The 27,405-nt window shown below is 35.5% G+C and overlaps 3 protein-coding genes across 3 annotated transcripts; 1 reads left to right on the forward strand and 2 right to left on the reverse strand.

Annotated features, from left to right (window-relative positions):
* Nucleotides 1-2,540: 2,540 nt before the first annotated feature.
* LOC133877949 (probable calcium-binding protein CML48) lies at nt 2,541-5,161 on the forward strand. The gene is made up of 5 exons (XM_062316410.1): nt 2,541-2,926; nt 3,363-3,409; nt 4,297-4,472; nt 4,588-4,606; nt 4,945-5,161. The coding sequence occupies exons 1-5, from the start codon at nt 2,668-2,670 to the stop codon at nt 5,053-5,055; spliced, it is 612 nt and encodes a 203-aa protein (XP_062172394.1). The 5' UTR covers nt 2,541-2,667; the 3' UTR covers nt 5,056-5,161.
* A 3,895-nt stretch (nt 5,162-9,056) lies between these two features.
* Nucleotides 9,057-13,723, reverse strand: LOC133877334 (glucan endo-1,3-beta-glucosidase 14). The gene is made up of 4 exons (XM_062315600.1): nt 13,546-13,723; nt 11,720-12,771; nt 11,342-11,483; nt 9,057-9,445 (listed from the first exon to the last, which is right to left on the reverse strand). The coding sequence occupies exons 1-3, from the start codon at nt 13,595-13,597 to the stop codon at nt 11,430-11,432; spliced, it is 1,158 nt and encodes a 385-aa protein (XP_062171584.1). The 5' UTR covers nt 13,598-13,723; the 3' UTR covers nt 9,057-9,445; nt 11,342-11,429.
* An 11,878-nt stretch (nt 13,724-25,601) lies between these two features.
* Nucleotides 25,602-27,325, reverse strand: LOC133877858 (ferredoxin, root R-B1-like). Its single transcript, XM_062316297.1, has 2 exons — nt 26,995-27,325; nt 25,602-26,193 (listed from the first exon to the last, which is right to left on the reverse strand). The coding sequence occupies exon 2, from the start codon at nt 26,184-26,186 to the stop codon at nt 25,773-25,775; it is 414 nt and encodes a 137-aa protein (XP_062172281.1). The 5' UTR covers nt 26,187-26,193; nt 26,995-27,325; the 3' UTR covers nt 25,602-25,772.
* Nucleotides 27,326-27,405: the final 80 nt, after the last annotated feature.

The following is a 27,405-nucleotide window of genomic DNA, read 5'->3' on the forward strand; positions in this document are numbered from 1 at the left end:
CGAAATTGAAACTGAAACTGGCAAGAGGGAACCATATCTAACGACGGCCCTCCATCACAGAGGCTCGAATTTCTTCTTCCCCGTCGCCTCGGAACTCTCGGAGCCTCGAAAGTTCACGGTATCTAAGCTACGAAAAACAGAGCCTCGGGATTTCTGTTTTGATGTCCTGTGGATCGCATCATTGGGGCTCTCGATATCACCTGTTCGGGGAGATCTGATGTGCAGTCTATCCGCAACAAATCTGGTGGTCACGGCGCTGGTCGATGGTCTCGGAGTCAGAGGGGAGGATCCAAAGCTAGTACTTCGTGGTGGTGGATCCTCAGCCACCTGACTCAGGTGTGGATCTTATCTTGAACCGAGGTGAGTCTCAGAGGTTCATGGTTTCTGAGCCGCGAAAACTAGAGCCTGGGGGTCCTGACTGCATCTTTCTCTTTGTTCTGGGCGTTGGCCGAACTGCCGAGACGAAATTTTGGCGATGGACTGGCCCCTTTGAACTCGGTGGTTAAGGAGACAGACTTGAAATCTGTTGGAACAACCGAATCTGGTTTGGATCTTCCTGTCGCCGCTGCCTCGGAGGTTCAAAGGTGGAGTCTCTCCTTCACTGCTGCCTCGGAGGTTCACGAAGGTGCTCTCAGGTTCGGAGGGGAGGATCCGGATCGGTTGGGCCCCACTTCTATTCCATATTTTTTTTTTCTTTTTGGATTGACCCGTTTGGGCCTTCTGAACCAGGCCTGCTAGATCCCAAAATCCCCTTTCTTTTTGACCCATCTTTTCCTTTGTCTTGTTTGGATTTTCCCGAAGTGGGAGATCTGACTTGGAGGAAATATCTGCTTTCATCTCTTAGTCTTTTCTTGTCATCTCTGCAGAGAAGGTTAACAAACACATTGCCGATACTATAGACAAGCAACATGCCTTGTTGTCAGCAATTAATTTTGATGCTAAAAAACCAGATCTAGAGATATACTTTTATTGATTCAGAAATCTCTTTCTAATAAGAGGAAAGGCATGGGCTAAGAACTTTTAAAGTTTTACGTGAAATCAAGGCTTGAAAAGTTCAAACCATCACTCTTCTCTTATAAACCCAATTATTTGTCTTGTAGTGACAATAAAAAATATAAAAAATCAGCAAGCATTAGAAGAGAAGCATCATTCCAACCAAAACTCATAGTATAGTTGAAAGGCTTCATGTTTTTTAACGAAGCGCTTGTAAACTCACAAGGGCACAATAATTATTTGATCTTTGTTTCCTGCTAAATAGAGTTTCAGATCTGACACTCCAAAATTTCTCATTATTGGATTTCATCATAACACAAATAGTTATTCACACCATGAATTTCTTTCCACAATTTAACAAATCGGAATAAAAAGAAAGGTATGGACTTATCTTGTGCATCCACAGGGAAGAATTTTGACTTTGTGTCGGTGGACACAGATTGAGGATCTTCAAGAAAGAAAAATCCGGTCAATTTGAGCCGTGATTTTTAAAGACAAAAATCTTCAATCCTCGTGATTTGATCGCGTAGTCACCGTTGCGGATTTTTTTTTTTCGTAAGAACAACTTGTCGTTCCCACAGACGGCGCCAAACTGTTGGTACGGTTTCCGGTACGGTGACGTGTTACCTTGTGATTCGTTGCCTTCCCTAATCTTCGCTCTCCTCGTAATCTGCAAAATAATAAACGGCTCGTCGGACTATGGGGGTGCCGACCGGACCCCCACTCCAATGCCTAAGTCAGTTCAAACTAATTTTCTGGAAAATATCTGTAATCTCAAAAGCTCAGAAAATCTGCTTTTTTTTTTTTTTATATACCTGACGCCGTAGTCGTATTTATAGACTCACAGTTCACAGTTATAAAACCGCTAGAGTGCTTGGAGCATAATCTAATTAGGAGTCTGAGTCCTAGATCACATAGTCTTGAATCTTATCTTTCTGATTAGGAGTCTGAGTCCTAGATCACATAGTCTTGAGTCTTATCTTCATAGAATTCAAATTGGGTAGTAGAGTCCAAACTGGATAGGACACTACCCCTTTAGCTAATGTCATTCTATTAGGTACCTTATCCCATATTTGATGGGATAGAAGCCTATTTTGATATATTCCGAATATCTATCTTTTTGGAGATAACGAATGGTCTTATACTTGGGTCTGATCTGGCCGGGCCAACCCGATGGGCTTGGCCCCCGATACTACCTTAGGCCCACATGCCTTTGGTGTTAATTATTTCTCCAACAGGAGAGAAAGACCCGGCCATTGAGAGAGAGAAAGGTTTCTTGGTTGGCGATGGGCGGCTTTGGCGGGAGGGGGTGGGCGGAGGATTTTAGCAGAGAGAGATTTTGAAAATTTTGGAGAAAAAAAGTGGAAAAAGTGGAGGGAAGTTCGGACAGTGTGTTTTAGAAGCTGAACTGATTTTTTTTTTTTCCAAGGAAGTGCCACGTGGGTAAGAAAGTCGGAAGGTAATGGGATGAGAGTGAGCCGGATAGACGAACTCGAGCTAGAGTATTCGAGAATTCAATTCTAACACGATTGAACGGTGCTATACGTCACCACTTGGCCGCCACTGCTAAAATCCCGATTACCGAACCAGCAAACCTGAATGTCAGAAACCGACAAAGTAAAGACACCCATTAAATAACCATTTCTTTGTCCCTTCAAAGTTTACTTCGCATCAATGTCGTTCTTCAACAGGTTCAAAACTCAGTCGCATGCTCCTTACGGGCAAGTCGGGTCATATGGGCAGTCCGAGTTTCCACCGGGGACGCACCCGGATGTGATACGGAGCTTTCAGATGGTGGATAGGGATAGGAGCGGTTTTATTGACGAGAATGAGTTGCAGCAAGCTCTGTCTTCCACTTACCAGAGGTTTTGTCTCAGGACTATCCGCCTCCTCATGTTTCTCTTCAAGAATCCCCGTGACCCACTAAGAATTGGTGGGTTTTTCTTCACTTTCGTTGTTGTTTCAATTGTCTTGGACAACATTAGAAATTATAGAGAATGAAAGTACTAATTTTTTGCAGCTTTTGATGATTACCTCCATTTCTTTTGCTGGGTTTTGTTTTCAACACTGATCTTGGTATGAGCATAAATTAATCATGTTTATTTGATTTCTTTTTGAATTATATGGCAATTGAAAAACTAAGGTGAAGTTCGTATGAACTAAATATAAATCTAACTCTACATTTTTCGCACGTGTAAAAGTGTTTTTGTCTTGTACTTGCTTGGCTTTATCAAATTGGATTTCCCTTTGGTTTTCTTTGACCAGCTAAAAGTGGCTGTCTGCTTTTCCATTCTTTTCGCTTTTAAATTACCTTCAATTTGTTGGAACCGTTGCAATTTTGTGATGTGGGGGCACATATGCTGTTACAGGGCCCAAAGAATTTGCTGCATTATGGAGTTGTCTTGGTCAATGGCGGGTGAGTATTCTTAACATCTTATTTATATAGCAGTTTCAGACAAATTTATATTGCACTTTTAGCCATTTCTCTCTTTTCCTGCTTGCTTTTTGACAATGCTAAAAGATGTGGAAAGCAAATCAATTTCTTTACAATTAATGTGTTGGGAATTGATTCTTCCAGCTCATGTAATGGATTACTACAGTAATATAGCATAAACAATTGGTACTAGATGATAATAATTCACCTATAAAATAATAAAAGTTGGTCATCTATAAGATGTGGACAGTCAAGCAAATCAATTTCGTAATGTGATATGGAGAATCCATAAAAGTAACGAAATTGATTTGCTTGACTGTCCACATCTTATAGATGACCACTACACATTCTTGAAATTTTCTTTGCATTGACCATCTAATTGGCTTGTTCCAGGGGGATTATTATCATGAGCTTATGCTATATTACTGTGGTAATGCATCACATTACTAGATTCACCATCCAGCTAATGTGACATGGAGAATCCAATTGGCTAGATTCACCATCCAGCTAATGTGATGCATTACTACAGTAATATAGCATAAGCTCATGATAATAATCCCCCTGGAACAAGCCAATTAGATGCTCAATGCAAAGAAAATTTCAAGAATGTGTAGTGATGAATTTTTCTTGCTATATAGTGAATCAACAGAACAGTAGTTATCTTGGCTTGATAGCACTACATTGTTGTAAGAATTAAGAAACACCCTGATGAGAAATTGAGTACGGCGCTGCCGATTAAGTAGCCAGAATGCATTGTCAAACCAATTGCTTTTGACTGTTTACTTCAAGTGTTTCTGATCTTATGAAATTCAACACGTCTATCGTTACTCGGTGCTTGTTGAATTGAATTGATGTACTCGCTGTGGCAGGCCATATTTGAGAGATATGATAAAGATAGGAGTGGCAAAATTGACTTGTTTGAGCTGAGGGATGCTCTCTATGGTATTGGCTTCGCTGTCCCGGCTTCTGTTCTCCAAATTCTGATTTCCAAGTATGACAATGGAAGTGGAGGGAAGGTGGAACTTAATTTTGACTGCTTTGTTGAGTAAGGCTTCTAACTAGGATGCTGTATCTCATGCATTATTATCATTTTTGTGATTATTTTGTGTTGAATTTGCTATTTGCTTGTATTTCTGATGATATGTTTGTTGGATATGCAGATGTGGGATGATTGTGAAGGTGAGAGTGTAAACTCCTTTTGAGGCCTAAACTCTTTTGCTACTCTTTATCTCTTCACTTCCTCATGTTACTTTTCCTTTCAAATTGAATTTATTGGAAGAAATACAATCTAAACTAAAAGTGCTCAACATTGTTGGATGATTATAGGATTAAAATATACCATCTAGTATTACTCTTCTCAATATATTCTGAACTCGATCACCAAAAAAGTAATTTTCTTTCTGTCTTTATATATCAATCTTGTACCAATCAGTCAGTCTGCAACATCACATACATGCTTCTTCCTCAATATTTCATGTTAATCCATCTTATGTGTGCTTATGTCCCCGTGATTTCAGGGCTTGACGGAAAAATTTAAAGAGAAGGATACAAAGTTTACTGGTTCAGCAACGCTTTCTTATGACACATTCATGACTATGGTCATTCCTTTTCTTGTAACTTATGATTGATTTGTGCTTATACAAATACGTAGATATAAATATATATGATTGATTTGATGTGGAATTATTATTTGATTTAGGTGAGAACTTATAAATTAAAAATGAGTTTTGATGAGCGTTTCTATGTACATTGATCTCTTTTTAATTATTTTTTTTTATTTTTAAGAAGCCAATTTAAAGAAAGCCAAAAGCCAAACAACGGAAAAAAAAAACATAACCATGACGGACGTGCGACATTGGGGGAGATAAGAATGCATCCAAAGAAAGTTTGGAAGCGGCCTATTTCGAAGAATGGTGAGCATAAAAGTTTGCACTTCAGTTGACTTTCCAAAAGAAGAAAGCAGAAATAGTAGTAATAGTGTCAATGATGCTAGGATGACAACTTGTGAATCTCGTCCAAATTAGCATTCTTAGCAATCTCACTAAAATAGCTAAAAAATACACCATAGGAGCCTTACTACTATAACAAAAAAGTTTTGGTGAGTGATTAGTACTCACCAACAATAGTGAGCATTCCTTTAAAAAAAAAAAAAAAAACAATAGTGAACATTGATCATTCACCAGATCAATAAAATATTATTAAAATTTTCTCTATTTTTTATTTTATTTTATTTATCTCATGCATCACACACATTATTATTAAAAAGATTATTTAAATGAAATAGTGATAATAGCTGATAGCTAAAATGGTGAAGCTACTTAGGGTGTTTTAAAAAAGTGGATAGCTAGAATAGAGAAAAACAATTTTTGGCTATTTTAGCTAGTAAAATTTGATGAGGCTACTAAAAATGCTCTAAACTTATGCAAATGAAGAGAAAATGCCAGAATGGCTACTAAAAGCGTTGTTAAAGCTGCACCAGTGTTGGGGTCACTGGAGACTATACTGAGAAGGAACCACAAATTAAGCTTGTACAACCTGTTACGGTTAACGATTATTGACTCTAACTGCTAACTGCAATCGCTTAAGGCTGTTATTAAATTTTAATAACCGCAACAACTTCGCTTAGGCGATTAGCAGTTATTAAAACATATAACTGGCTGTTGATAACCGCTTTTGATATTGGGCTTATTGATGGTCTTTTGAGGCTTTATTGGGCCTCTCTTTTGAACTAATTGTAAATAATTTTAATTTTTTTTTTTAAAGAAAATATTAATAATAACGTTGTGCATTACTGCATGTCTGCATTATATATACAAAAAAGAAAAAGAAAAAGAAAAAAGAAGAAAAAAAGAAAAAGAAAAAAGGCATACAAAAATTGAAGGCATTTTTATGTTATGTTATTAACCACTCACTCCTACCCTTAACATTGTTAACTGTACCACTTTAGACGGTCAGCAGATATAGAACAATTATAATCTCTCCATTTGTATAGTTTTAGGCACAACTATACACATGTCAATATCAAATTGATTTTGAAGGCGTTTGAAGGAAGGGGATCCATTTGTCAGCATTGTGAGAAGAGGTCTTAGACTTTCAAGTTGCATGGTGTTCCAAGGAGATCTTCTTTAACGTTCTGGCTAGGGAGATACCTTTATGGTGGGCTTTGTTGCGATTAAGCCATAGCTAGAGCTAGAAGGATTCTCCCCATACTATACATGCAAATATACTAGCTAGTGAGAAACAACTGTTCCACCGGCCCTATTAGATGCGGTTATTATTCGCTATCCATATATTAGATATTGAATCTATTTTAGTTTGTTGGGTCTTTATTATGATATATTTTAAGCCGATTTTTAGTGTTTTAAGCTTGTTTTAATTTATTTTAAGCCATAATAATTTGAAAATATATTAAAGTTCACATTCCTTTTGCATTTTTGCCCAAGTATTATACGAGAAAGCAACACAACCAACCAAATAAATGTAAACATAATTTATATTTAATCCAAAATAACGCCATTTTGGTATTAAATACAAAAATAAATTTATTTTGGTAAATTTATTATATATATAAAAAGAATATGCATATACAATTAATAATCACATCCAAGGTAATGATTTTGCTGACCACATCTACGTCGGCATATAAAGATAATAGATGTAAATGGTTAATATTCGCCCACGTGTACGTTTCTAAAGCTAGGAGAAACAGTGGAGAGAGAAACAGGGAAAAGGGAAGATAGAGAGGGGGGCAGATTGGGAAAAGAGGAAAAATGGGGGAGGTTGGGGGCTGCTTGGCAGTTGGCACTGTTGGTGGCCGCCAGCTGTCCATGGTGGTCGTTTGTGGCCGTCGTTCAGTGGGAGTGGCCATGAGGGAGATGGAGGAAAATGGGAGAGGTAAGGAGGAAAAAGGGGGGCGATGTGCTGCCACCGCCACCCCGTATTGGTCGGCAATTGTCCATGGACGACTCTCGACATCCTGAAAGCGATGGTTGTGGTCGGCCACCTCACAACGATTACTAGGCTGCTAGCTATGGAGGTGCTAGGCGCGGGCCATCTGTGGCGGCCGAGTGGGCATTGTACAGACACGTGCAGATGCGGGAAATGGCTCCTCGAAACCCGCAAGCCGGTTAGGCTCTACAAGTCGAGGGTTTCGTGGCACCCCAATGTCCTTATTTTAAATTCTAAAACATTTGATAAATTGTATAATAATGTACTGTACGTGTTGTGATGGACAGTGCGTGACGGGAGGGGAAGTTTAGTGGCTCTGTCGGTTGAATTGTTAGGTTTATTGGTTGGTGAGTTGTTGAGCTGGCCGGGTGGGCCTCTTGCACTTCTGTGTAGTGATCGAACATGTGGTGGTTTGCATGTATGTTCAATTAGTGGATTTGGCGAGAGAGATTTGGATGATTTATGGGGGAATGGATTTCGGTAGTGGGGTTAGACTGCGACTATTGAAGTAGTTGAGTTTTTTTTTTTTTTTTTTGGAAAATGGTTATTTATAAGGGATGATATTTTTCTTTCTTGATCTGAACGGAAAAGAGAATGGAAGATCTTAAAAAAAAATAAAAAAAAAAAATTAGAAAAAGGGGTGGGATCCTAACAATAGACTCAAACTGAACACAACAGTGCAGAAATATAATCAAATAGTAGGAAATGAAACAAACAAGTGTTTCGATCCTCTCAATATGACAGCATAAAGCGGTAACAAAAGTAAAAGAGGCATAAATTAAGATAAACTTATTTGAATTCCTACTTGAAAACAACTACTGCTGGAAGGAGGCTGAAGCGATAAAAGCACTATCAAAGTTTGATGCAAGGACTATAGAAGAGAGATGCACCAACACAGATTTGGTAACAAAAGTCTCCACAGGAAGATCAAACCACTGAATAGCTGGGAGACACTAACCCCAACACAACAACGACAAATAACAAAGATAGTTGCAAATCACTACGAAAAGAAAATAACAGCAAACAAACCTACTAAGCAACAACTTCAACATAGGGCTAGGCGGAGAATGGACGGCAGGATAAAAAAAGGTGAAAAAGCTTCTCTTGTTTGATGTTGTGAGATTTGTTGATTAAAGAATTAGGACGATCGTAGCAGAAAGGGATTCGGTTTCAATTATTATTATTATTGTTATTATTATATATATTTTTTGTTTTAGGTTTGATTGAGGTAAAGATGGTCGATAAATGGAAGTCAGGACAAAGGATAAATATTTGAAGTCTCAATCCATGATACAACCCCATTGGTTACACATGTTGCCAATGACAAATTTGCTTACACATGTAATCAATTATTTTAATGCTATTTAATAGACAGTTAAACGATAGCCATATAACTTGATAATGTGACAATAGAAATCGACTCTTGAATCAAAGACTGATTTTCATTGTTACATCGTCTCAATCATATAGTATTCGTATAGCAGTCTGCTAAGTAACGTTACTCTTTCCGTAATATAATTTTGCCTTTGCCATCCTTGAGTGAGTATCTCTCTCACTAAGACTTTTCAATCAATCTTTCTATTATTGTTGGAAAAAGAAGCACCTTCTCGTGTACGCATTTGTTTAAATGGGAGAAGAATACAAGAAATCAAGAATAGACACATGCATTAAGAAGATCCACTAAGAACAATCCAAATCATAAAATAGAATAAAAATACATGTAGAGAGAGAGAGAGAGGTAGAATACTGCTAAGATTATACCCTCCACATACAACAAAACACAGACTACTAGAAATCTATGAAGTATAAACTGCCCTATGAAATATGCACAAAAATCTCCCTAGCTTACTGATTAATATAATTTTTTTTCCTGAAAGAATTCGCTTCCAGTTTATTGTTATTTTTCTAGATGAATAAATTGCCTAGTCGATATAGGGCTTATTCCTAATTATGTATGAGTGACTAGTTTAGAAGTTTAGTGTTCTAAAAAAACAAAAGCTTCAATCCATCGCTGCTGTAATAACTTCAAGTCTTCAATGTAGAAATAAATGCTACGTTGATGCTTTCTCCCTGCACAGAGGCAACAATATCTCAAATCACATGAACAGATATCAACCATAGACAGCTATGAGCTACCCTACTTTGAACAATTGAATAATTAAATGCTGTTGGCCAAGTGTTCAACTTTCAAGATGCAAAAATGTTTGAGCCCTTATCAAGTGATGGCCTACCAGCCTGCATATAATAAATATTAGCTGGTTCAACATTCAAGGGGGGGTGTGGGAAGACAATTTTGTTTTTTCAAACTATTCATTCATTTTTCGCGATTTAGCTAACGAGTACAGCTAGGAATACTATAGCTTTTGTTATAAGCTTTTTATAAATTGACGTGTCAGTCTAACCTGATTTGTCATTTGGTTGACGACGGCTGCGAAGAATATTATAGTCTTCGTTATAAGTTTCTTATAAACTAACGTGTCAATCTAAATAACGCTTACTACATTTACAAATTGACATGACAGTTTACACGACAATTATAACAAAAACTATAACACACGAGTTCGTATCGAGGTTTAGTAAAAGCTTTTAACACCCCAAGCATTTTCCTTAGCTAGGAGCCATTAGACCAACTATTATAAGGTTTTATGTTATTTCTCCCACACCAGAGTATCAACTAGAGCAGAAACCATGGCAATGGAAGCAAAGAAAGACTAGGTTGGTGGATTAGTGAATCATAAACTACTAAGGTCAGGTGGTAGCTAGCCAGCCATTGAATTCCCAAGTGGAACAGTTTATCTGCCAATCTTATCTTCTCTGGGCCATGCTGACGAAGGAATCTTATCACAATTGTGAAATATGGTCCATGATGTTGAGAGCCACCAGCCTCCCTTGAAGCTGAAGCATTCCATGTGATGTTACATATATGTATAGAATTTCAAACATAGTTTTCAACAGGAAAGAAAAAGGCAGGAATTCTCTGGTTAGCTGCTAATCAGGATAAAAGTTGGTGCCAACTGCCTCTTAAGTTGTTTGGCTTTGGACTAAAAGACAACAGCGAATTCCAGCTGCATATTTCAAAGAAGTTTTTAGAAGGCAGATTGATCCTGATTTGATAAGTATGGCCATTTGCTATTTGTGGTTAACTGAAAGGACCCGCATACAATAACGTGTATCCTGTAGATGTGAACATTCAATCGAAATGGGGTTTCTCCAATTAAGGCTGACGCCACGGATTCTTTTTTGGCATTAGATATGGAAGGATATAGACAAAGAGGCAGCCATAATAGAGGTAGGAGTTCACAATCGAAGACAAAACCCGTGAGGTTTCAGTTTTGGTGACTTGGGAAAAAAATAAGAAATCGGCTACCGAAAGGAGACTTTCAATGGCCTCTTTTCTGACAGTGAGGCCCCATTTGGACTTTTGTATAGCTGAAGACAAGTAGAATTTCCTTCACAGAAAGATTCACACCCATCAGTGCAAGTGGGAGATGGGGAGGATGGAACCTCACTAACGTATCTTCAATAAACAATGCTAGAAAAGAGATTGTATTCATGAATTTGAGAGTTTGACACAAATCTGTGATCATAGATATTCGATGTCAAAAGGTCTATTTGGTGCATGATAAAGTGGACAGCAATACACAGGCTCTACCCTATATAGATTCCGTGGGTTTTTTTTTTTTTCAACAAAAAGAAATTCCTAGTTTCACATCATATGATTTAACTTTTCCTTTTCTAAATGGTTCTATTGTGTGAACGGCCAAGAGAATCTGAGTGCAATATACACAATAAAAAGAAGGAAAATGAGAATTTTATTCTTGGACCGACCTGTCTCCAATTTCTATCCTGACTGGGTGGCAAGCAATGAATGCAGCATTTTATGAAAGTAAACATGAAAGCTGTAGACCACATGTCAGGATATTTAGTATTATGTTCTTAAGAGTTAAAAGTAATCGAATTTCTTACCTATAGTAACTTCTCTGGCATTGAATGGCTCCAGAGATTCCTCTTCTTCCCTTGATCTCCCCCGCCCTTTTAACTAATTCTTAGAAGTTTAAAAGACTAAGCATGCCATAAGGCAAACCAGAAAGCTGAAGACAGACAAAGCCTGCAAAATAAAGTACAGAACTTGGCATTAGATGCATCATCTTAGTCAACCACCTTACCAATTGAATCTCATGTTAGCAAATGTCTTCAATAAATCAGAAAAAGGCTTACAATTTACAAACTAAATCATGAAGCTCCACCAAAATATTTAACTATGAAATGAGAGACTGTAAACATGATACAAATCATGGAGAGTGCAAGTCTCACATTCTTGTTGGATGCTGAAACTATACTTACATTCTTGTTCGATGCCGAATAGCCTGAATCTATCCCCGGACCCAACGCTGGCCCTCCCAGGCGAGAACCTTGAATTCCAATGTTGTAAACTGGGGAACCATCAGGATAAAACAGGCCATAGTTCCTCTCTGATGCCGGACCAGGCTTTAAATTCTCATTAAAAAGTGCAAACACATGTATGTCAATTGGAGTTGACGGTTTTGCTGGAGTGCCTTGCTTCTCAGCTATTCTTTTCAACAAATTACCGTTATATATTCCTGCATTCTCTGGTGAAGCACCTATCTCATCAGCATCCCCCTTCGACGGCCAACCCGTCTCCGAAACTTGAACCTCGATATCAGTATGCCCCATTGCTTTAATTGCAGCATATACAGCATCAATCTGAGCATATAACATGTTATCATACTTCAAATTCGTACTTGGGTCAGTTGTCCCTTGGTTTGGCTGAAACAGCACATACTCTAGTGACACGTCACCTGTGCTATCCTTGTATGCAAAAAATGGATATGCGTTTATCAAGAAGGGCGATTTGATCTGGGCATGAAAATTTACAAGGGGTTGGATATATTGAGCAAGATCTGGCTTAAAAGCCCCAGCTGATGGAGGATAGGAGGTGCTTAAAATGTTAAGAGAATGCGCAGTTGTGACAGTAACTTGTTTATCCAGTCCAAGATTAGCAAGAGCACGATATACTGCTTGCATTGCCGGTAGGAGACTAGCCTTCAGCTGAGAGTCAGTGCTAACGAACACCTCATTACCCACAAGGATGCAGTTGATTCGAGGAAGGTAGGGTGAAACATTCTGTTTAATCCAATTTTGAGCCTTAAGGGGGTCGGCCATGGCTTGAAGATCCCCGTTTCCTAGGCCAACAATGAAATCAACGTTTGAGTTGGCGAAGGCGAGCAGAACATTTGGATCGGCATCATAGAGTTTAACTCTAGTAACGTTGATCGATTCAAGGAGGACTGCAACACGTGAGGGAGTAGGGAGATTGTCGGCGATCTGTCCATAGTTAATTCCAACTCCAACGCTGCAAATTTGGACAAGTGAATCTGAAACAGAGCAAGAAACAGAGTTATAATGGCGTCAAAAAACAGATAGATGTCAAAAGAAAATCTAGGCAAATATTACACTTTTTGACCATTAGTTTTGATTTCAGATCTCAAGATGCACCTACTAATTTTATTTGCCGAGTCCAAACCCAAATTAAAATTAGTGAAGATGACAAAATTTCCAAGAAAACAACTTGTTAAAACAAAATAAAAAGACAAAAAAAATTTGTTAAAGTAACTCCAATGCTCCAATTCATATCAACAACTGAAAAGATGACATCCTATTTACAAAAAGAGCTGCATTAATCTCCAGTAGAGTAAATTTTGTTGCATTAAAAGGAAAAATTCTCAAGAAACTGTGACAATAAGCAATACGTCACCAGATCAGAAATCGAAATATTCAGAATGTATTGCATAAAGAAATAACAAGCACACAAGCCAACTAACAGAAAATTATCAAATAAACAAACGTAAAACCAATTATATAAACTATAAACTCCCTTTCAAGTAAAACAAAAAAGTTGTTAATTAAAATGAAAAACAGAGGCAAAGATAGAAAAGCAGAACACCCTCTCTGCTTATACTTGTTTGTGTTTCAACCAAAAAAAAAATTGCACCCAGATGGGCATAATCTTTAGCAAAGAAACAACACCCAAGACTTGAACATAAAACTATCCTTTGCGTCCTTTTATCCGTTCTTTCTTCCCCAAACTTTCTCAGGAACCAAACGGTCTGATACAACAAAGCAGTGAAGAAAACGAAATAGCAACAAACCTGAAAGAGTGAAAAACAGCAATAGCAATCGAACGAGAGAGTAGCATGCCATTACTGATCTTATCTTGGGGTTCTTCAGCCAACCAAGAGCACTACCTTCAGACGCACGCACACACACACACTCACTCTTTTTTAGTCTTTAGCGGCTACGTTACCGCGTATCGTTTTGCACCTAACAATGCCCGCTCCTTATATATATAGGCATTGCAAAAGGCTCTTTTTTGTTGTGTCGCTTTCTGTGGGTAGGCAGGGCTCCACCGTTTCTAGTTTTGATATTTTATTGAGCGTTTCGAGTTTTTTTTTCTATTATTATTATTATTATTATTATTTTCGAGGACAAAAATTTCATAATATCTTCTCTTTAACAATAGTAAACGTTAAAAACTACAAATATCTTACAATATTGAATGCATACGTCTTCAGAATTGATACGTTAGCATTGTAATACTCGCGAGATAAAAAACGTGATTTTTAACGTTACTCCTTTAATTAACGTGTAATGTTATATACCACGTCAATAGGGTAAAGTCGGCATTTGAGATTTGTAGAGCTAAAAATTGAAAATAGATAAATTAAAAATTAAAAAAATTATGGGACAAAACTTTTAAAAAAAAATAAAGAGTAAAAAATTTAGGGTTTTTTTTTTTTTTTTTTTTAAGAAAACTTTGGACCTTGGTAATTCCGCCCCATTGCACAAACATTCCACAAATGTTACACAAAGTTGATGTGTCTCAATGTTTAGTAGCAATTAGACATTAACAAGGGTCAACGTCCAAAGACTACTATACCTTGCCACGTCAGCTTTATAAGATGTTTGTTTAGTATGTAGCATTAGCCATAACTAATTGTGTGACTTTAATTTACCCGTTTCACTTTTAAATTTAGGGGGGAAAAATGAAAAATTTGTTATTGTGATTTACAATTTAGCTTATTGTAGTAATAAAATGAAATTAGAGGTTTCTGATCTATGAAAAAAAAATAAAAAATAAAAAATTACTTTTTATGGTCAAATTTCGTTAACTAACTTAACAGATTTGATTAGTGTGTCACGTCAAAGCCAACAAAATTAAGAGACATGTCCGTTGAATTTTTAACTTCTATAAAAACACATTGAATTTTCCACGTCAGACAGCAAGTAAATTTTTTGAAAAACCTAACCACGCCGCTAGCTCCTTCGTCTCCGTGAAGAAACCTAACTCTACCAAAATCGGTCACTGTTCTTGTTCTTTACTCCCGCCGTCCATCTTCATCATCATATGCCCACGATTTGGCACCGGCACCGGCACAGATCTGATACGCAAAGTCGGAAACTGTCTGATTGTGCCAACACAAGACAAGACAAATTCGACAATGATCAATGGTCTTTTGTGCGTTCGTTTGTTGTTTCCTTTTATAAAATTTCTGGGCTCTTGCAGGGCATTAAAACTTAAAAGGTATTTCGTTGTCCATAAGATGGACATGGACATGAACATGAAGGCTCAATTTCAAAACCTGTTGGAAGAATAATCAAAGTAATTGACACGCAGATCGATCTAAAGTGGGCTTTGTGCTTCTGCTCAAGAAAGCTGGAAAAGCTTGAAAGAGATGGATATGAATCAAATAACAGTGCCAAAGATTCTTCTCCTTCCACCAGACCAGACCAAGAACAAAGACCGATTTTGTTACAGTTAGATTTTGGTAGGGTTAGGTTTTTCCAAAAAAAATTTGGCATTTATTTTGATGACATGTGAAACTAAATGTAAATGAGGTAAATCATGTAAACTAATTTTACATTTTTTTTTTTAAATTTACTTTTTAATTTTTCGAATTTTTCATTTCCTTCCTTTCATCCAAAATTGTTTTCCTTACCATTAAATAAATATTATATATTACACAAATATTTCATTTTTTTTTGTGACTATGCTGTCGTGGCTTAACGTAGTAACTCATGGATCGGTTTTTTTTTTTTTAACGAAAGATCTGAGTATTTCATTAATTAAAGATCACGAGTATAAAATTCTTACATCATAAAGTATAAAGTTCTGCAAAATTATAATCACATACTATGAGTTTACAAAGTCATATATACAAATAAAATTCTTACAATAAAGTGTTATATATGACTTTCATCTTTCACTAATCCATGTAAAAAATAGTTAAAGAGTAGATATGTTTTAAGCAAACTAAATCTAAGATAAGGGTAGCCAGATATTCTAAAAAAAAATTATTTAAATCGGCCGTGAGAGACAACCCATAGCATCGAACTATTCAGGCCGTGCAGAGATAACGCTCTCATACCTGACTAATTTTCACCCCATAGATCACCCAACAAAATAATAAAATAAAAGTGAGATATTTCATATTTGCATGAATTAAAACATTACTCTAACTATTAATGTCACGTAAACAGTTTTGAACGAAATGAGCTAAAATAACGGTTTGAAAGTCAAATTTAAAAATTAAGAAAATAAATTAAAATAACACATTACTAAAAGGGTGTTTTAAGATATTTTTTCCTTTTAACTAGTTTGCCCACGTGATATATAAAGACTTATTTCCAGAAGTGACCCTACCACCTTTCACATTTTACGAAAGAGTCGCAATCAATCCATACAAAGTCCAATAGGGCATACTTGACCTTTACTCTATTTTGTCACGTGATTATTAAAGGTAATATAAATAAATCAGACTCTCTTAATTTGATCTTTTTTTTTTTGAATATTCAACCTGACTGCCGACCTGAGAGGCTGAGACCATGGCGGCTTAATTTTATGTTTTGACTTTTTTTTAAACCTTCTAATATTTATAAAAGCGGCAGGCGGCAGGCGGCAGCCTTGGACAAAGAGGGGCGGCGTGCGATTTTTAGGTCAAAATTGTTATTTTAAATTAAATTATAAAAAATTGTATTACTTGAGATTTTGGTTAAAAAATATATAAAAAATATTATGTTTTCAAATCGCATGCGAAATGATGCGCTTTTAAAAATGCAATATTTTAGAAGTTAAATTACGACGTTTAAGTGCGTTTTCAAATTTACTATTTTTTAATTGTATTTTTTTGAAACTGTAAATCTAAAGTTGAAATATAATAAATTATTACTTGTTTTAAAATTTTAATTCATTGGATGAATTCTTTTAATTTTTAATAGCAAGTAGGGTGAAATTATAGTTTGAAGTTAGGACTACCTACACTGATAGGATAATAAATTGCTATTAGTCTTGAATGTTTAAGTTGGTAAACTATCACAAATTTAATCATTTAATTATTATTTTTATAAAATTTATTTCAATACATAAAAAAATCACTTGATTGTAATCATTGATTAAATTATTTGAAAATTTATTTTAATACATAAAAAAAATCACTTGATTGTAATCATTGATTAAATTATTTGAAAATTTATTTTAATACATAAAAAAAAATCACTTGATTGTAATCATTGATTAAATTATTTGAAAATTTGATGAATACCAAAAAAAGCCAATATATTTTAACAGTAATTTTTATTAAATTATACTCGGGCTATTTTGATATGGATATAAATAACAATGGCCCCCATTCAAACAATTCCGCTACATGAAAAATAATCGGGCAACTCTTGCATAGCAACAAGCCGTCATGTGACATACAATTAGGCACTCCACTAAGTACCAACTCCAGTATGTCACACATTAAAAATGTCACTATCTCTAGAAAATAGGTATTCTCTCTCTCTCTCTCTCTCTCCATTCAGTTTTATTCTTAGAGCCATTTACTGACTTAAACATTGGAGGCTCTCCGGTTCCCCCAAGAGTCCAACTTTTTTTTTTTTTATGACTTTCTTTTTGTGTTTGTAGTTAATCTGTTGCCTGGTCTAGCCGTGCGAAAATCTGCTTCAACATTGGTGATATACACTACCACAAGTCCATTGGGGCCCACCAAGGCCTACTAGCCCTCAGGCCAAAGGAGGTCTGATTGCCCAAAAGAAGGACCAACCATCCCCACCCCCCCCCAACAAATAATTTTGAATCAGTAATTTTTTTTAAAATGACTTCATTTTTAATTTTAAAATTTTAATCTACTTTTCTTGACCAATCTAATTAAAAACATTAGAAGAAAAGTGATTATTTTGTTAAAACATGCATCATTTGTAAATTTATTTATTTTAATCATTGAATGGATGGAGTACTCTTTTTATTTTGGGTTAAATAGTTCAGAGGTACATGTGGTTAGACCTTAAATGAAATTGCCGTCTCGGTTTACAAAAGCGTCACAGGTGGTGTCTGTCTTTAATAGACATTCTCAGTTAGAACTTCTGTCAGTACTCTCTCCACTTTTTTAACAGACCTCCCCGTCACCCACTTTAAAATGCCGACACTTGTATCGGTTGCATCGCGGCCACGTATCACATATGACACTTATGCTTTCAATGCCATGTAGGATAAGAAAATTAATAAAAAAAAATACATCAAATATTTTTATTTTTTGAACAAAAAAGGGGTGGCGAAAGCAACTCCAAAGAAAAATATTTCGCGTATCACCTGTAATAGGAATGTATTTACACCTTAATTCAGGAATTCTTTACAGAATTTTAATTTCTAATTTCTGAATTATAAAATACTCATCAAAACATTAAAGCTTAAATTAACAGAATTAAAATTCTCAACCTCTCATAAATATAAATTCTATTATTTTAAAAAAATCTAAAAACTCGTCGACACACCTATTTCAGTGCCATATTTCCCCAAGTCTTATTATAGGATATTTAGTAGTATTTTATTTTATTTTGACAGTCGCCTCTAACATGATTCCTGAACCGTCCAATTTTTTTTTATGCCCCCAGTAGAATTCAAACACGTGGCACAGATTACAAGTGTCGGTCACAGAATCTTTCATCGTGTTTGAAATCTATAATTCTTTTTTTTTTTTTTTTTTTTTTTTTGTTTTCTAATTTGTACAAGGGTATTTTTGTCATTTTTGATAAAATGGGTGTACATTCCAATTTATGGTAGTTTGCGAAAACATTAATTGCTTCAATTGAAAGTTTGGGTGAAATATTGCAAATTACCTATAGTTGGAGGAGTATGTGTATTTTTTTTTTTTTTTTTTTATTTTTAAAATATATTAATTAAAAAGTTCGCTGACACCTCACTACCTCAGCACTGCACGCTTCATGCCTTCATATTCTTAACTCATTCGGCCGACATCGTCTAAATAAAGTAAAAATGCGGCTATTTTAAAATGTTATTCAGACTGGTAATATCTATAATTATATTGTTTTGATTTATTGAAACCAATTAAAACCTGACACCTAGCAACTCGATCCCCACTCTAATTAATTAATCCCAACAATTATGGGGAATGTGACTAATTTCCCATAATTAGTGTCGCTGATCGGTTTGTTACATGCCTTGACAATTATTTCTTATCTTTACTTGAAGAAGATGAAATAATAATAACACCCTCCTTATAATGGTGGCAACATTCATGACCTTTAGGTATGTTGTTGCTTTTCACTTATTGTCTTCGTTGAAATTAGATGTAGAATGACCTATTTATTTTGACAAAATTAAAAGTAGAGGCAGTGGGCATACTTTTAAGTCACGCCTGCGACACGACAAAACGTGAAATATCTTAGTTAATACGGTAAGTTAATTTAAATAGATAATGTTCAAATTTACGACTTTTTTTTTCCGACAATTGATGAAGTTTTTTCAATAATTATATGGTTAATTATTTGAAGTTGAGTTTATGCTTTTTATTTTCTCTTTATATTATCAAGTATGTTTGGGGTTTTGTTCTTACTAGATTTCGAGAATGTACGTGTAGTTTTTCTTTTTTGTCTAGATCCAGTTTAGGTGCGTGCCGGAGATCTCCTCTAGAAAAATTAAAGGTCCAGAATTAATTTCTTTCTTTCTTTCGTTCACAACTCTCCCTCTCCGTCTCTCTCGATCTTGCTCTGTCCTTTTGCTCCGGCCACCTTGTTTTCATTCTTCACCTTTGGGACCCATTACTTTCATTCTTGGCATGATTGCTCCTCCCTGCAGTCATCAACCAAACGTGTAAAATGAAAAACAAGAAGCTGGCAGGCCGGAGCAATAATACAAACTGTCATATTCTTGGTTCAATTCCATTACGTTTTGGACCCATTAATATTCCTTAACCTAATTTTCTTTATTTTTTTTTACGACACTTAAACCAGATGCTTCCCATCGATCTCACCGGCACTATGTATATGTAATAACTGAGTTCCCCTAAACTTTAGGGATGGTCCCAAAGAGATTTATCATGGCAATTAAGTAGGATGTATAGTACTTTCCATTAGGGTTCTATTTTTTTTTTTTTTTTCCCTATGGATGGTTTATTTTTTGAGAATTAATTAAGTACTACGTACCCATATATACATATATTACGGCTGATTTAACTAATATTAATCTAGGCAACTTAATTAGGTTTATTAAGAACTATATATATATAATTAATCTAGATTAATATGCACGGCACCTAGACACACGTGCATGGACACGCATGCACGCGCATTGGTTGAGGCACATTTAATGCTTCTACGCGTTTAAGTACGTATTCAAAACAAATTATGTAACTACATGATATATATTATTATTATTATTAAAGCAAATAATTCAATTTTTTTTTTTTGATTCCTTAAGAGAATGGAAAGCAGACAATGATGACTAACAAGACCATTCATGATTCATATTTGCAGACAACATCAGACCTATGATCTCACAAAACACGCAAAACCGCAATGGATAAGGCGTTGCCCGACGAGGCATCTAGTCATGGATTGAATATGGTCAGCCATCTTACATTCTTACTCATCATCCGTCCACATCCATCATCCATTATCCACCATCATCCATGTCCCACAAAACGATTTTTCCCACCGCCCAAAGAAATATAAATATGATTCAATTGGTTTCATCGATCGATGGCGCATTGGATTGAACGAATTAAAAGCACTTTTTAAGGATACCAAATGCAAGGATGGAATATGCTTTATACAGATTTTTAGACGGTTAAACTAGCGACGAGTCACCTATAAAATAAAAATAAAAGCTATTGGGATGACGTATGTCGTCCGATGGGGGCCGGTGAAAAACTTTTGATGCTTATGTAAAAAAAAAAACTACAAAAGATAGTTAATTTGAGGGAAAGTACCGCGTACCACATTTTTTATGAGATAGACTCTTTGTTCAACATGGTAACACCGGCCGGCAATGATAAGTAATGTGTGTTAATTTGACGAAAGTTGTTAAGCTGAGTTTTTTGTTTTTAATTTTATACATTGTGATAAAAAAAAATATAAAGAATTTGTATGCGTTGAAAATTATTTCATGAAAATCTAAGTTTTTCTCTTATTTGAATATATATGAAAATTTAAGTTTATCTTAAATTTGAATATTTAAATTTCCCTATATTTCTTTTTCTTTATTCTTTGTCCTACATTGAAAAGCTATGAGTATTTTTTTTTTGTGCTTTATAAGCATTTATCAAGCTTTTATATTAAATAAGATTTTGAGTATACATGTGCTAGTTGTGCTAATTGCGTCACCCAGTACGAAGCACTGGTCGTCGCACGCACGTACGCGTGTCGCTTTGAAGGTTTAGACGCACTTAGTACTTGGAATATGAACCTTTTAATATTAATGAAGCTATGAAATCTAGGGATGCCACATTTTGGAAGGAAGCTAGTAATAATGAAATAGAATCCATTATGTTTAATAAAACATGGATCCTTGTAGACTTACCTTCAGGTTCTAAACCCATCGGTTGTAAATGGATCTTTAAGAAAAAGATGAAACTTGATGGATTCGTTGACAAGTTTAAGGCTAGATTAGTAGCCAAAGGGTTTAGACAGTCTAAGGGTATTGATTATTTTGATACTTATGCTCCTGTGACTAGGATTTCATCAATTAGAACTTTGGTATCTTTGGCTTCCATATATAACCTTGAAATCCACCAAATGGATGTGAAAACAGCATTCTTAAATGATTATTTGGATGAAGAGGTATATATGGAACAACCTGAAGGATTCATAATTCCAGGACAAGAAAACAAAGTTTGTAAATTAGTTAAATCTTTATATGGTTTAAAACAGACTTCAAAACAATGACATGAAAGATTTGATAATGTAATTATTTCTTATGGTTTTCATTTGAATGAAGCTGATAAATGTATTTATTTTAAAATGTTTGATAATGATATTGTCATAATATGTTTGTATGTAGATGACGTGCTAATTTTTAGTAATAATAATTTTTGTATTAAAGATACAAAAGATTTTCTTTCATCACATTTTGATATGAAAGATATGGGTGTTGCTAATACCATACTTTGTATTAAATTACATAGAATTGGAAATGCATATGCCATATCACAAACTCATTATATTGATAAAATTTTGAATAAATTTAGTCATTTGCATGACAAAATTTATCGTGTTCCTTATAACTCAAGTTTAAAGCTTGGAATAAATAAAAATCGATGTGTATCACAACTAGAATATTCTAGTGTTATTGGTAGTCTGATGTATGCAATGCATTGCACACGTCCAGACATTGCATTTGCCCTGGGCAAATTGAGTAGATACACAAGTTATCCAGGTGTTAAACATTGAAAAGCAATTTCCATAGTTTTAGGTTACTTAAAAGGAACTAGATCCTATGCTCTTCACTATGGAGGCCAGGATATCCTTCTGTGATTGAAGGATATAGTGATGCAAATTGGAATTGTGTGGACGATGGATCTAAATCCACAAGTGGATGGGTTTTTACCCTCGGTGGTGCAGCTATCTCTTGGGGATTCAAGAAACAAACTTGTATAACTCACTCAATTATGGAGTCAGAGTTAGTTGCTCTAGGAGCTGCTGGGAAAGAGGCTGAATGGTTGATAAACCTTTTGATTGATTTGCTCATATAGCCAAGTCCTATGCCTCCAATTTCCTTACATTGTGATAGCCAAGCCACATTATCTAGAGTATATAGTAAGTCCTATAATGGAAAGTTAAGACATATAAGTCTTAGACATAACACTGTGAGACAATTGTTGGAAGAAGACATTATCACAGTTGATTATATAAAGTCGTGCACAAACTTAGCAGATCCTTTTACAAAAGGCCTATGTAAGGATCTGATTCGTAAAACCTCATTTGAGATGGGTCTAAAACCAATTGAATAGATCACTACAAAAGTTTTTAAGCTGAGTTTTTTGTTTTTAATTTTATACATTGTGATAAAAAAAAAAATATAAAAAATTTGTATGAAAAGTGAAAAAGTTTGGTTTTGTAGTATTTTTTTATTATTATTTAAACAGTAATAAAAAATTATTAATGTGATATAAAAAGTGAAAATAGTTAGAACGTTTTGAAGTTTTTTTTTTTTTTTTTTTTTTTGAGAACAGAAGAATAAAGAGGTGGAGAGGGGAAGAAGGTTGCCAGATAGAGCCGTTAGTTTAATTTCCTTATAATGCATGACATACCATGTTAATCATAGATTCTATTAATGGTCATTTGGGGATTGATGAGAGTGAATATATAGTTTTCATGTGTAGATTGAAGATCTTTGATTTATTTTCCTTACAAGGGTAATTAGCGTATCACTAGAATATAAATATATATACACAAACACATATATAAACCATGCATTTATGTGCGTAGATATACCTAATGACATTGGTTTTTGAATGGTTTAGATTTTAAGGTATGGACAAAATTTCTTTTAATTTAGTCTATTAAACTGACACCTTTTTAGACCTAGCGTTAGCGACTAATTAAGATGCGGGTCAAGACACAAGTGTAGTGTTTGGTGCTGGGGACAAGGGAGAAGCAAATTAAACAAAGAGAAAATTAAAGTGATGCTCCAAAATTACTTTCCAGGTATTCTGATAACCTTTTCTATCCTCAATCCAGGAAGCAATCCGGCACTAGTTCATATTTTACTTGTTCATCCATCTTTCCAGCAAGCCATGCAAAAGTGTTCTTTATACTCCTTGGTACTCCTTCCAACATCTTCTCGACGTGTCTTGTGATGAAAAAGGGACCTTGATGATTCTCATCCACATCACCCCTTTTGGACTTCTGGGTGGGTAGCTTTTAAACTTTTTGTTAATAAATAAGAAATAGTTTTTTTTTTTTTTAATTTTTAATTTTTATATAATACATTAAAGCTTGAGAAATATATATATATATATGAAGGTTATTAAAATTGGTAATTTTCATCCGAGAAAGTCTTTTCTAAAAAAGGGAGTCTTGGAGTGAACATGACGAATCTATGTCAATGGCTGAAACCTTACCCAACTGAAAAGAATGATTAAAATAACCCAATCTACTATCTAAACAATTTTATTTTATTTTATTATTAATGTCAGGAAATGATTCTCAGTCGTAAAAGAGACTTTTTGCTTTTCCGATCCGTAATTTTCTTTTTAAAAAAACAAAAAAAAAAAAGAAAAAAAAGAAAGAAAGTAAAAGGACTACAACCGCATTGAATAGCTTTGCCTAGAGAGAATCCTCAAGATGGAAGGAGGACGTGGGAATCCTGCTAGCGGTGTTGGTTGTAGGGCTTAAAGTGAAAATTTGCGAGTGTCATGAACGGTACTCAAAAGGTTTTTAACTTTAAACCAGTTGCAGAATGAATTATAAAAACTAAGAGATATATTTATAAGTAGATAATTGAGTGTCCACTTTGGACTATGAGACAGATGACTACAAAGTTAGTATATCTTATGATCAAGATCTGGATCTGAATTCTTCTTTGCAACAAAAGGCTTTACCGATATAGAGCTAGGAGACCAAAGATAAAGGTCAGATTTATCTGAAGAAAAAAAAAAAAAAAGAGACTTTTGGCTTTTCAGTGTTCTTTTTCTATTTTTATTTATAAAAAAAAAAAAAGAAAAAAAAAAAGAAGTAAAATGACTATAACAGCATAACAATACAAAAGAAGAAAGTTACAAAAACCAAATCAAAGACCAACTAAATAACGATGTCAGAATCCATTCAATAGCCTCGCCTAATAGAGGATTTTCAAGATGGAAATTAAAGGAGGGATGTGGAAATGCTGCTAGCGATGCAGGTTGTAGGCTTGTAGCGGCTCATAGTAAAAATTTGCGAGTGCTATGAATAGCACTCGAAAGGTTCTTAGTTTCATACCGCCTCTAGAATGAGCTATGAGGATTAAGAAAAGATATATCTACAAGTAGATAATGAGTTCCTACCTTGGACTGTGAGACAGATGACAACAAAGTCAATATACCCTACGGTCCAAATTAGGATCTAGATTCTTATTTGTAGCAAAAAGCTTCATTGAAAGAGAGATAGAAAAACAAACGTAAAGTTGTACTTGATTTACCCCGAAGAAATAAAAGAACTTAGACAGTTTAGCCCATGCTCTTAAAACATGAGGGCAAAACACGTCTCTTACAAATGATGCAAGAGTATGTGACAAGTGATGAGACATGACCTGCATAATTCACCATAATTTTTTCGAATTTCATATGCAGCTCACCCCAAGAAGCAATGCACTTTCACTTATGATTTATAATTGGTGAATTAAGCCTTGGAGAGGTGCTTCATTCTCTGAAGACGTCCCACCGCACTACATAATAAATTTCCAACTCAAGTCTTCTCTTCTGGCCAACATTATTGCACTTCCACAACCACAAACCAAGTCATTGTCCTACATGAAATCACACTAGCTATGAGCCCATCATGCTTACGGAACATTAGAAAAGAAGTCAACATGATAATGATCACCATTCACCAAGCTCTTGGACTGATTCCACTAAGCTAGAAAAGGTCATGCACAATAATGACTTCAGCCTAGAGAGCAAACATTAATGCCTTGATTCACAAGGCAGAAGAGGAAGACACTCCCACCCAAAAGATGTGCTGCAGGTTAAAGCCCATCATTATTTTTGGTCAGATATTTTCTGCTGGATTCAAAACCAGTGGTATTCACTAATATTAATGTCTTTAAAGAAACCAGAAGTCTCTCTCATGTGAATGATGTGTCGTACCAATGAGTAAAAAAGTGAAGTATGCAATGGAATAACGATTAAAATCAAATTAAATGGCATTCCAAAAATACAAAACATGATAACACTTACAGAAAAACATGAACATCTGGTAGTCACTAGTCATAACCATTCTAGACAACAAGATTTCAAAACCCTACTCAAATGCTGAAAACACAATCACTCAGTAAAGATCAGCTTCCTTGTGTCTGTGAATCACACGTACAGTCTGAACTCGGCTATGAGACACAAGTCAGCAGATAACCTTTCTTCATTTGATTGTCATCAAGGAATGAACCATCAGACTGGTCCACCGAGCCGGAAACCTTCATCCCAGCACAGGTAGAGCAAGCCCCAGCCCTGCATGAATAAGGCAGCTCAATTCCAGCATTCTCAGCTGAATCTAGGATGTAAGCATCATCAGGGGCGTTAAACTCATTCTCTTCACCATCTGGTCCTACAAGCTTAATCTTGTAAACTGCCATTGCGGATGCTCTGAAAGAGGGGGATGCTTTCAATCCAAAAGCTTTGCTGATGCTCTTTACAGATCCAATAGAGAATGGCCGCTTGACAATGGTGCTGGTGAAACGGTTCTGAGGTGCAGTTCTTAACATGCAATGGGAGGGAAGCTTCACAGTTGACATGGTTGACATAGTTGCCCTGAATCCACAAAGCAAATTTCTGCTGGTTTAATAAATAATTGCCCACCAAGTACAGGAAACAAAGCTATTAAGGTCTATATATAACACCAACTTTACTAGTAAAAATAAATGAAACAATGTATATAACATCAATCTGAACAAAAGAAACTGATAGGGAAAGAATTAGAAAATATAAATTGTTCAATGCATATAGATTCACGCTCAGGTATCATCAAGCAAAAACATCCCTATAGATGCAGATATAACAAAGGCGAACTGATTAACGCCCTCCTTGGACAACTCTATTTCTTCCATCTGCCTTTCTTGTCATGAACTTCAATGGGATAATGCTAGGAAAAGATTTGAACCTAACGCCTGCATGCCCCAACCCCACCAAACCCTTTTACCACTGGAGTCAAGGGAAAAGGCTAAACGGGGGGAGGTTGAATGTTATTGATTAAGAGTAAAAAACACAAATTTCTAAAACCAGTATCAAAGCATATATTCATGTTTTGAATTATACTATTGTTTCCAGAATATTGAGCATGCGCCAAATTGGCTCCTAATCGCATTGTTATTACCTCCCAAAGTACTAAATCCATAAGGTTTGTAGGACTATAAAAGAGCACAAACCCAAGATACAAGAAAATTCCCACTGCTAGGCAGCAGCAGAATGTATAAGAGCTGAAATAGTGGAAGGCCTTTATATTGCTTCAGGTAACTAAGCATTAAGGGGGAATGGGGCAAAATTAACAACTGCATGGGAAAATAATAGGAAAATCACAATGTTGATTCAAAGGTCCCACCCCAACACACATACCAATGATATAAGAATAGATTAAATCAGTTACAAAGCATCCATTTCTCCATTGGATGAGGCACTCATTTCTAAGAATTCTACGAGGATGGAAAGGTGCCAACTGCTTATAATTTTGGAATTTGTTGCCAAGCACACCCTAAAGCAGATGAGTGGACCTCCTTGCAGCCATGGGAGTGATATTTTGTATGCCTTTCAAAGCTTCACAACAAAATGGAACTAAACTTTCCATTCCGGAAGAAAAAGGCAATTGATGACCGGAGCACTATGAGAAGAGCAAGCCAAAGGCTCTCTGCTCTTCACTCGAGGCTCCAATTTTATAACCACTTGATAGAAATAGCCTAGCTATCTCAATAATTTAACCAATGCCTATATATAGTCTGAAACTACACTGTCCGTTGAGTCAAAGTCCTC

Source organism: Alnus glutinosa, chromosome 9, assembly GCF_958979055.1.
Source record: "Alnus glutinosa chromosome 9, dhAlnGlut1.1, whole genome shotgun sequence".
Lineage (NCBI taxonomy): Eukaryota > Viridiplantae > Streptophyta > Magnoliopsida > Fagales > Betulaceae > Alnus > Alnus glutinosa.